The 11,323-nt window shown below is 41.4% G+C and overlaps 1 protein-coding gene across 1 annotated transcript in view; it reads left to right on the forward strand.

The window, feature by feature from the left end:
* Nucleotides 1–11,323, forward strand: part of IFT43 (intraflagellar transport 43) — a 2,700,032-nt gene that overhangs the window by 1,009,621 nt on the left and 1,679,088 nt on the right. Inside the window, exon 5 of the mRNA XM_044073868.1 lies at nucleotides 7,473–7,505. Coding sequence (XP_043929803.1) covers nucleotides 7,473–7,505 — 33 coding nt within the window. The remainder of the gene's footprint in view (nucleotides 1–7,472; nucleotides 7,506–11,323) is intronic.

Consider the following 11,323-nt stretch of genomic DNA (forward strand, 5'->3'; position numbering starts at 1 on the left):
CCGGCGCCTATGCTGTCTACCCACCGAACAGTGAGTCCAGAGCAACAGATAGATTTGGAACGCACATATATGCCTCAGCCACATTTGCACTGAGGTCATTAAATTACCTGGTACATTTTACTCGGTTTTAGAGGGATTTGCTCAAGAAGCTTTCAAACTCCCTTAGTCCATGTCTGCGGAGGATCTCAAGAAAGTTACTCCTCAACTATCTATGCTTTTGTCAGTTTGCCAGTTCTTCGATGAGGCTGATCTCCCATACAGTGGAGGATGCCTCATGAGCAGCTGGTTCAGGCATAGCCATTAGGAGACATGCCTGGATGGAGCTATGCAACTTTGTAGAACCCTTCAAGGCATCTTTTGTTAATGCCCCCTTTGATGGTTCCTCCTTGTTCGGGCCATCAGTGAAAGACATGCTCACCTGCAGTGAGTAGGAGGGAAAGACCCTTTCTGCGTTTGGAATCAAATCTTCTACCAATGAGGTGGTAAGAAAATGTGGTTCCAGAAGTCTCAGGGACCTTTTCAGGATTCGCACAGAGGTACTTCCTCCAGAGGCAGAGGTGGAGGTTTTAAAGGCAGACATCACCCCGGAGGCAGAGGGAATCTACAGTACCAGAGTTTCAGAGACTCCTTCTTTGATAGGCCTTATCAGTGCTCCTGTAGAATTGCCCAACTGTCCTTCTCTGGAGGCAGTTGGGGGTCATTTTTCCTTGCACCTGAATGCCTGGACAGATTTCTCAAAAAATACATGGGTGCTAAGAATCATATCCAGAGATATCCAGAGATTACTACATACTCTTTTCCCTTCCACCTCCTGTCCAAAGAAAGAGACTCCCTGACATTCCACCCAGTCAGAGGGAATATGCAGCTCAAGAAATTCAAAAGCTGCTACAAAGAGAGTCATCCAGGAGGTCCCACCCAAACAGATAGCATTCAGAACTTACTCGAAAACAGGGGACTTGAGATCGATCAATTTTGGATCTAAGCAATTTGAATCAGTATGTAAAGAAGTCAACGTTCTGAATGGTTATTCTTCAGTCTATCCTGCCTCTTCTGCAAAAGGATATCTGATTGTGCTCTAAAGATATCCAGGATGCATACCATCATATCAAAATAGACAGGCACTTCAGGAGACACTTGTGCATTTGGCTGGGAGACTGTCACTATCAATTCAGAGCACTGCCCTTTGGACTTACCACAGCCCCCAGGGTGTTTACCAAATGCATGACAGTCATGGGAGCTCACTTCAGACTCAAAGGATTCCAGGTGATTCCCTGTCTCGACAATTGGCTCCTCACTTCCCCCAACCAGGCATCAACTTCTGCAAGCCAGCGATTACTTGCTTCAGATCTCCGACTCCCTAGACATTACAATAAAACTTGCCAAATCAATGATGACTCCTGTACAGACTCTGGCATTTATAGGAACTCAGCTGGATATTACATCTCAAGTGGCATTATTACCTCTTCATTGCATCACATAATTGAGAAAGCAGGTGCTGCACATATGGTCTCGTTCACCCCCTCCAGAAAAACTAGTGTTTCAAGCTCTTGGGTCAATGTCAGCTGCCATTCTTCTAATTCCTCTAGCAAGATTCTTTATGTGAATCCTTCAGTGGACACTGGTGGTTCAGTGGTCCATTCTTTGCCAGCCTCTATCGTTTCCCATAAAACTCACTCCAGTTTGCAAGCATCATGTTTGCTGGTGGTTCCAGTCAGACAACCTCTTTCTGGGCAGACCATTCTCTCTTCCTCCCCCAATAGCCACAGTGACCACAGATGCTTCCCAACTGGGATGGGGGCATTTCATGGGAAAGATGGTCCAAGGCATGTGGTCCCCTCGGAGGCCAAGTTGCATATCAGTGTCTTAGATGACAGTGATAGCTATTATATAAAGTTAAATATTTTTCCCCAAAGCAATTGTGAAATAAGACAAGATTTGAAATAAATGTTTCTTTCTAAAAAGAAGAAATGGAAGGCTTAGTTAAAAATAAATGCAGAAAGTATGATGTCCTTAGCAACAGCTGTCTCAGACAGACATCTGCTAGAAACATGCTTAGTTTAATATATGTGGTTTAAAATTGGTTCAAAAAAGAAGAACGTCTAGTTTGTGAAGATATGTGGTTATGGGTTAGGCTTAAACTGATACAGTAAAATGGCATCCTGTTATCACTGACTGAAACATAGAGAGACATTTGATATTTTTAACAGGGACTTTTTGGTGAGCTTTCAGATGCAGAAATGAAAGAAATAAAATACAGACACTTCAACTGACACAAAAATGACATGAAACATCAGTCATGGAAACCACAAGGACACTAGGAAATAACATCTGCTGTTATGCAAAGCATATATAAAACTGGACATTGCTTGCTTTTCGGGAGAGACATCTTGATCAAGTGTGTATTGTTCTTAGGCAACACAGTTCATGAGAAGCAAAGTCTGTATTCTAGCTGTGTTGTAATAGAATTGAAATAACACGGACAGTGTAACTACTTGGACATATTAAACTATAATGGAAACAGCAGTGTGTTGTAAGTCTGGTTACTCCGCCATTAGAAATAATTTAGCAGACAGCAGTCCAAACGTTGCAAGCCTTTCAGGATGTTTTCACTGTAGGGACTGTTGCGTTCAATATGGACAACATGTCAGTAGTCTGTACATCAGCAAACAAGGAGGAACCCATTTTACCTGTTGTGCAGAGTCCATGAGGGTCTGTGAATGGGTGATCTCTTCAGACTACTTTCTTACTGCAACACGTAAACCGGAGAAAACCAACATGCTGGCAGACAGAGTCAACAGGTCCACTCTGATTTCTCGCAAGTGGTCCTTCAGTCAAACAATAGCAAATGTGATATTCAGCCACTGGGGCCAACCTTGCTGCAACCTGTTTGCCTCTCCCCTCAACAACAAGTGCAGCAAGTACTTCACTCTGATCCACCTACAGGGAGTCACTGAGGGGATGGTCTGATTCATGATTGTCCCCCTGGTCTCCTCTGTGCCTAACCCCCTCTTCCGCTGATCCCAAAGTTTATACAGAAAGCAGACAGGCTGAAGAGCTTAGTCATCCTAATTGCCCCCTTTGGTCTCAACAGTTATAGTCTCCCTTCCCTTGGTCTCACTTGAGATATCCTCCATGGATACTGGAGCCCACTCAGGATCTCTTAACTCATCCATCAGAAATACAACATCCCAGTCTTCATGCCCTCAAACTAACTGCATGGTTTCTCCACTTCCAGTGATAGTAAGTTGGTCCAGGCTTGCTTCCCTAGTTCTTGATATTATCTTCGCCTCCCTGAAGGCCTCCGCCAAGAAAGTTTACAAAAGCAAAAGGAAATAAATTCTCCATATGGGATTCCAATCCAAACATTGACCCCTTTTCAGCACCTACTTTGGCCTTTCTACTTTTTCTTACTACTCTTTTTAAGGAAGGGGATAGTTTTTACACTGTTGAACTTCATTTAGCAGCCATATCCAATTTCTGTGCTGTAAACTAATCTGTCTGACATCTTTCAGGTTATGTAAAGCTTTCATAAAGGTAATTTTCCTCCTTAGACCTCCAGTAAAGGATCCTCTCTTCCTTGGTTGTTGACAGTGGTCCTTCAGGAGTTAACTCAGAAACCTTTTGAACTGGTGGACAAATGTGATATGAAGTTTCTTTCTTGGAAAACAAGTCTTTTTAGTAGCTATCACTTCAGCAAGAAGAATTTCTGAACTCGAGGCTTATCGGCTAGGCCTCCTTACATTATTTTCCATAAGGATATAGGGTGTCTTTATGAACTAATCCTTCCTTTTTGCCTAAAGTGGGCAACAAGACATACGTTAACCAGTCCATACAATTACCAGTTTTCTTTCCAAACTTTACTAATAAGGGCAAATATGTGCTGCACCTTCTAGATGTCCACATTACGTTTTTATCTCCATGGGACAAAACAGTACAGGAAGTCTGATCAGCTGTTTGTATCTTTTTCCCCTAAAGACTTGGGTCAGGCAGTATCAAAAATTACTCTGGCCAAATGGATTGCTGATTGTATTGTACTGATTTGTACTCAAAAAGGTTTGAGTTGCCTCATTCTCCTAGAGTGCATTCCACTATATAGAATCTCCATTGATGACATCTACGCTGCAGCCACTTGGTCAAAGACTTGTACCTTAGTTGTTGTTTGTCTTTCGGCTTTTCCTGGTTAGGGGTCGCCACAGAGGAACTCCGGTCCGCTAATGATTGGCAGTAGGTTTTTACGGTGCCAAGTTGCCAGCTCGACGCCCAACCTTCAACGAAGGCATGCCCATTTACGCATGTCTTTCGGAACGCCACTCAACCGACTTGTACCTTTGTTACACATTACAAATTAGACATTGTCTTCAGCAGCAGAGCTTCCTTGGTTCCACTGTGCTCCGGCATGTCCTTCCTTGAGGGCCTCCCAAGAGTTATGTAGGTGCGGACTGTGACCCATATGTGAGGGTGAAAAGGACAACATCAGATTTAGAAGTTATACACTTACTATAACTTGGCATCTGTGCCGTCCATTTTCATTCTTCCTCACCTTCCCTCCCGTAACACTCTTAGAAGGATCTTTGGATGCTAATGGAACCCTTATGTTCCTGGTTTGAGCCTCATCTTTCCTTGTCTATTCTGTGTCTATAACATATTGGGCAGTAAGGCAGCAAACTCTTATCTGAGGAGTTGGGGTGAAATAGAGCATTATGGGTAGAGGGAGGAGCTCGAGCTTTGCATCCAAAGTCTTGTACATGCGGCTGATTTGGATCCGAGGATAGGATGCTAGACCGATTTGTGAGAAAGAATGAAAATGGGCAACACACATGCCAAGTTGTGGTAAGTACATAACTTCTAATTACTATTGGTTTTTTTTTGCTTTTTCTGTTAATGTATATGTATCTATGTCATTGCTTTAAATGTTGCAATTTAATAAAGGTGTTAAAAAAAGAATCAATGTAAGCTTTTCCTGCTTATCCAAGCCTCTGTGTCCAGAAATTCATCAAATTAAACATTCTCCACACTACATTATAAAACTTACCTCAACATTTACAGTTAAGTAATAACTTTGTACAAAATATGCCCCCAGACTGATTTCATTTGCTTCTGTTAAGGCAGGGATAGTGTGCTGTTATGTCCATTCTCAAGCATGCCTGTGTCCAGTTTGGAAAAATGACTGATAAACGTCTTTCAGCCAACACAAAGAATACTCCAGTGTCTCACAGGTTATGTTAGTACTTATAGCATTTATACCCATATCCATCCTTCATGTCATGTCACAAAGTCTGCCCTATCCCTCCAATGCAACAATCCAAAGTCAGGTAGTTTTGAGATTTTACATAAACAAGCTAAGCCATGCTTCTTTATAGTCCAAGTTATCACACAATTAAAAATTACCAGAGTAGCTTTGCTTTACTTTGTTTATATGCATAAGTACCATCATAACTGTTCATTTTTGTTGATTTTGCTCAGGTATTATCATCCATGGTCTCACTTGGCAGCTGAGATAAAGTCCCAGTAGCTCATTTCAGTTCCTTGAACTGATATTATGTCTAACTCAAACCATGAAACAAGTTTAGGAACCCATAAAGAACTGTATGAATGCTTTAGTGCAAAGCTGTAAACATTTCCTAAATTCCTATACACATTAATAAACTAATCTTTTATAAGATGCATGAATCATCAATGGAGTAAGGTTCCCAGACTTTGTAGTTTGATGTGAAAGCTAAAGTGTTATCTATTTACACAGCTTTCATATTTCTTCACCTCCCCGAAAAAAAATCACAGTCAGCATTGCCCCTGGCTAGCAAAACCAAACCAATTTGCAGCACTAACAAATGCCTCATTTGCATGTCTGGTCTGGCAACTAGTTAAGCTGCTTCTCCCATTCCTAGACATCTGAGCATGTGCAGTAAAATGGATTTCACTGGTTCTCAACATTCGCTATCAGAAATAATGTGCAGATATGAGTACCAAGAAAGTTTGTTATACATTCTTCAAACAGAGCACTGTTAAAACAATTGTGTCAGGTGGAAATATTAAATGATAGTTGTGTTAATCTCTACATGAGACTGCAGTCATACCTCAACAACAGATTTCTCCTTACAAAAGTCCTGCATGGCTTTTTATCAGTCTCAAGCAGAGTTTGTTTTCCTCTCATGGAAACTGAACAACAGACACTGCTCACAAAAGTCTAGCAGAGCTCTAATCAGTGTTGGGCAAAATTCATCTTCCTCCCATAGGTTCCTGTTGATCCACCATCCTTCTCCCCGGCAATTTCCTCCTGAATAGTGAAAATAAGTCTGTATTTTTCCTTCCTGATTCATGAAACTGTGATCTTCTCCCAGAAAAGTACTTGGGCTAAAATCCCCTTTCTTTGCAGCTTGATCTGCTTTGACAACTTCTCTGGGTTTCTTATTGGACAGTGCTTCCTCTGGAGAAGTAAAGGGCTGTTCTAAGCAGCAAGAGTAGACTTAAGTTTAACAAGCTCATCCAGTGCATTATCATAAGAAATGTCCACAGCTTTTGTGTTACACCCTTAGTTAGGTCCCTTCAAGATTCCATATCTGCATGCATTATCAGACCAGACTTCAGTTTGTGGCTGTGTGGGGATCTCCGCTGCGCAACTGGATTTCTCTCTTTAGACATTTAACCTTAAAGCAATTCCTGAGGTTTAATAAACCCACTAAGGACACTGATGCAGATGTGCTAAATCTGTTTTTAAAACTTTCATAAGTTTTAGGCGGGGGGGGGGGGGGGGGCAAGTTCTAAAATCTACATCTTTCATCTCTCTGCCTATACCCCCATGCATAATCCCGTTCAGTGTTTTATTCATTTTCTTAAGCTCACTCAGTGGTTTGGGATAAACTGGTGAGCACAGGACCTAATCATACTCTTCTAGTCCAGTGCATTGTAGAGCCTACTAGTGGGAGACATGCATGGCGTTAAGTAACACAACGTCAGAGAAAAAATACCCAGAAAGATGGTAACCAAGAGGGATATCCCAGTCATACAGCCAATAAAGAAAGAGTTCTTCAAAGTTCATCTGATATGTTGATAATATATCTGTTATTTTGTTTTCTAGTAAATATGCTGTCTGTTGTCATCTCACAGCAAGAAGTTCCCTGGTTTGATTCTCGGTTGGGGTGCCTTCTGTGTGGAGTCTGCATGTCCTCCCTGAGTTCATATGGGTTTCCTCTGGGTGCTGCAGTTTCCTCCCATATTCCAAAGACTTGCAATAGGTGGATTGGACACACTAAACTGGCCATAGGTGTGAATGTGCATGTGAGTGTGTTGTGTAGAACAACTGCTGCAGCAGGGCTAGCCACCCGGTGGTGTAAACCTTGGCTTTAGATGATTGTCACTACGCCCCAACCTCATGTGCAAAAATAGGAAAAAGGGGTTGTGGGTGGATGGATGGATGCTGTTTTGTATCAATCTTAATATTTGATACTTTACCTTCTTTTATGTTTGCTTTCTAGGTCATCACAGAGGGTCACAGAAGAGGTTGAAGAGTAAGTTCTTGATTGCATGCTACCTTATTTATTTATTTATTTAATTTTGTGTCATCCTTGCTTGTCTGTATATTATTTCTAATGTTAGAGCTTGAAGACCTAGTGTTCAAACAACTTCTGTGGCTAGACAACATGATTTACTGTTTTGCAGCTTTAAAATGTACGGTTCTTTATGGATGTGCAGATAAGTAAACATTACTGCTAGTATTTTTTATTTTCAAGAATTGCTGGTTAATCATCACACTTGCCTGTCTGTATATAATATGCTGTGCTAGAGCATGGTGGTCTAATGTTCATCCTTTTGTGTAACTTGACATTACTTCAAGGGTGGTGGTGCTGCGGTAGCATTATCGCCTCATAGCAAGACGTTGTCCCGTTCGATTCTCAGCTAGAGCGTCTTCTGTGTGGAGGCATACGTGAATGGGGCATGCCTTCATTGAAGGTTGTGCATCAGGGCTGGTAACCCGGTACGTAAAAATCCACTACCAATCATTAGCGGACCGGAGTTCCACTGTGGCGACCCCTAACCGGGAAAAGCCGAAAGACGCAACAACAACAACAGCTCTAAAAAGAAAAAAATATTTGTGAATGGACAAGTCCACCAAGGTGTGGAAAAAGGTATTAGTGTACATATGTTCCGTGGGTTGTTTACAGATGGACAGCTATGTTTGCCTTATCAAGGTCAGCCAAGGTGTGGGTTGCTGGTTAGTCATCATTTCATAGAAAGGATTGGGTTTATATTCTTCATTAATCTGCATTAGCAGATTTTTCTGTAAATTTCTACCTTTGATTAGTTTCCTGTGATGCATGCCATGACATCATATGTTGACTATGTAAGTTATCTTCTGTTTCATCAGTCCTTCTGTGCAAAGTTTGGCTCTTAATCCTTGCTGTCACTGGCAAAAACAATGTCTTGCACTCAGATGTGCTTGCTTTCTTTTTTTTCCATATCCTTAAAATAAATGGAATATCCTTCAGAGTAATAGCAGTTTAGCCATTATATTCCATTAGCTATTAAGGAAGAGCTTATTATGTGAATGAAATAGTGGCTAATAATAAATTAGATCTGGTTGGGAGCAGCAGATTATGTGATGTCTTTAACTGTGGTAGGTGCAATGTGTCCGATGTAATGGGTGAGGTCACTTCCTGGAACATGAATGGCCGTTGTGGTTTCACTATCATTAATATATTCTGTGCCATTTATTGCTGCTGTATTTCTTCTGATTGGTATATAGGCAAGACTAAAACACGGTCACAGAAAGTGTGTGTGTGTGTGTGTGTGTGTGTGTGTGTGTGTGTGTGTGTGTGTGTGTGTGTGTGTGTGTGTGTATGCCTGCAAGAGCATCCTTGTGGGGTGGTAAGTTTGCTAACAAAGTGCACAGTGCTAGGGAGAGTACTAGTATTGTCAGGTCTGACAGTGCAGTATTTGATTAGCAGACAATGAGCATCTAATCAGGTATTCCTTACCGTATAATTTCTCTGCTTCATGCTAATTGACCAACCCATTTTGAGTGAGTGAAGAAAAATTCTCTGAATCTTGGTGTGAATCTAAAAATACAATTATTTCTAGTTGATACTGTATTTTTGTATGAGGATATTAATCATTTACATTTTTTGAAAATATTTCCGGTTTAAAGTTTAGTTAAGAGGATGGAGGCAAGATGGTTTAAGGAAAACATCACTAGCAAAAAGATCTATGCAGCTATTTCATGTAGAAGACAGAAGAGTGATACTTTCTGAAGATTAATTTAAGTAATAAGGAATTACTGACCTTTGATGAATGTATTGATTTTTTTCCTATCAAATTATTTTTACTTTGTGGTAATAGAAGATGTCTTCATTCAAATTTCCTTGCTCAGAATTCTCTCTTAGGAAGGATATTCAACAGATATTCTCTTCAAGATCATTCCACAAAGATTGATTCCTTTCAACAGAGATTTGATATGCTTCAAAAAACAGCTTGAAGCAAACCAAATTACTTAGACATGCTTCAGAAAGAAAATCTTAAGCTACATGACATTGAGATCCCATTAAAGGACAACCGCACCCTCAGACTCAAAAAACATATTTATTTCATCATGGTTTGGTGTTTCCTACATTTTAACAGCACTCTGGGACTATTTAGAGCTTTTTAGATATTTTTATATGCAATTTCTGACTCTGACCACATGGGGGCTGGCATTTTGAAATAATTCAGACTGTTTACTCTGCCTCTAAGTATCCCAGAATGCATTGTTTGTCTCCAAAAAATTGCATCAGATCTGCCACATTTTCCTTTAAGCTGCTGTCACTTCATTGACTTAACAGGCATTCACCGCTGTCTTAAAGTCCCCTACTTTTGGTTAAAATGTTATCCCTTTTCAGTGATTACTTCAAACGCAAGCAGTGGAAATGCTACAGAACAGAACTGAAAAGTGCATTTCATTGCTTTTGTTTCTTAGAAATGCTAACTTGCTTTCTTTTGTGAAGGCTGAAATCTAGTTCTTCAAGACATCTCCCCTCCCACTTCACACCTTTCCCTAGCTGTCAAAGATCTAAGGGTAATTTGACCCATTATCTGCATGTGATTGACAGCTCACAGCAGGTGACTAGAGTAATGTAATGTTTTCTTGTCAGCCTTTCCCTCCTTACAGTGGGACACTTTTTTTTTGTTGCACTCCTCCTGTCAAATTTAGAACCAAGCTACATAGCACTGGGAATAATCACCGTTTTGCAAAGCATCAAACTCCCACTTATTTTTCCTTCCCATTTGATTAAATAGCTAACAAATGACACACTATAAACATGAAATATTTTACAGACTTGCATGACAGCACCAACATGCTTTTTTAAGACATAATTTAAAAAAATTATGGTATTGCTTACTACTTGTAATCTGATGTAGTGTTGTCGATTAATTGTGACAGACATCTGCTTCTTATGTAAAAACATGCAATTAATGTAAACGCATGGTTATTGCAAATTTATGCTCTTAGTTTTTGCAGCTGTTACTGTGCTTCTGCCTGTACTTTGTCACATATCGGTAGGGCAATGTAAAGCAATATGACAATACAAAAACAAAGTTTACAAAATTTAGAAATTACATCCAAAAATGAGACTCACCCACACTCACTCACCCACACTCACCCACTCACTTCACCACACTCACTCACCACACTCAACTCATTCACTCACCACACTCAACTCATTCACTCACTCACCACCCACCTCACTCACCACACTCACTCACCACGCTCACTCATGTTCACCCACACTCACTCAACACACTCACCATCATCCACCACACCTCACTTACCCACATTCAGTCACCCACACTCACTCACCACCCTCACCACACTCACTCACCCACCACACCCACTCACCAACCACACTCACTCACCCACATTCAGCTCACTCACCCACCCACACTCACTCACCACACTCACCCACCACACTTCACTCACTCACCCACATTCACTCACCCACACTCACTCACCACCCAACACACTCACCACACTCACTCACCACCCAACACACTCACCACACTCACTCACCACCCTCACTCATTCACCAACATTCAACTCACACACCCATATTCAACTCACCCACCCACACTCAACCACTCGCTCACCCACACCAACTCGCTCACCCACACTCAACTGCTCACCCACACTCAACCGCTCACTCGCCACCCTCACTCACTCACCACCCTCACTCACCACCCACCTACACTCACTCACTACACTCACTCACCACCCACCTACACTCGCTCACCCACCACACTCACTCACCCACCACACTCACTCAACTCACACACCACACTCACTCAACTCACGCAC

The sequence above is a fragment of the Protopterus annectens genome, chromosome 6.part0 (assembly GCF_019279795.1).
Source record: "Protopterus annectens isolate FY-2018-M chromosome 6.part0, PAN1.0, whole genome shotgun sequence".
NCBI lineage: Eukaryota > Metazoa > Chordata > Ceratodontiformes > Protopteridae > Protopterus > Protopterus annectens.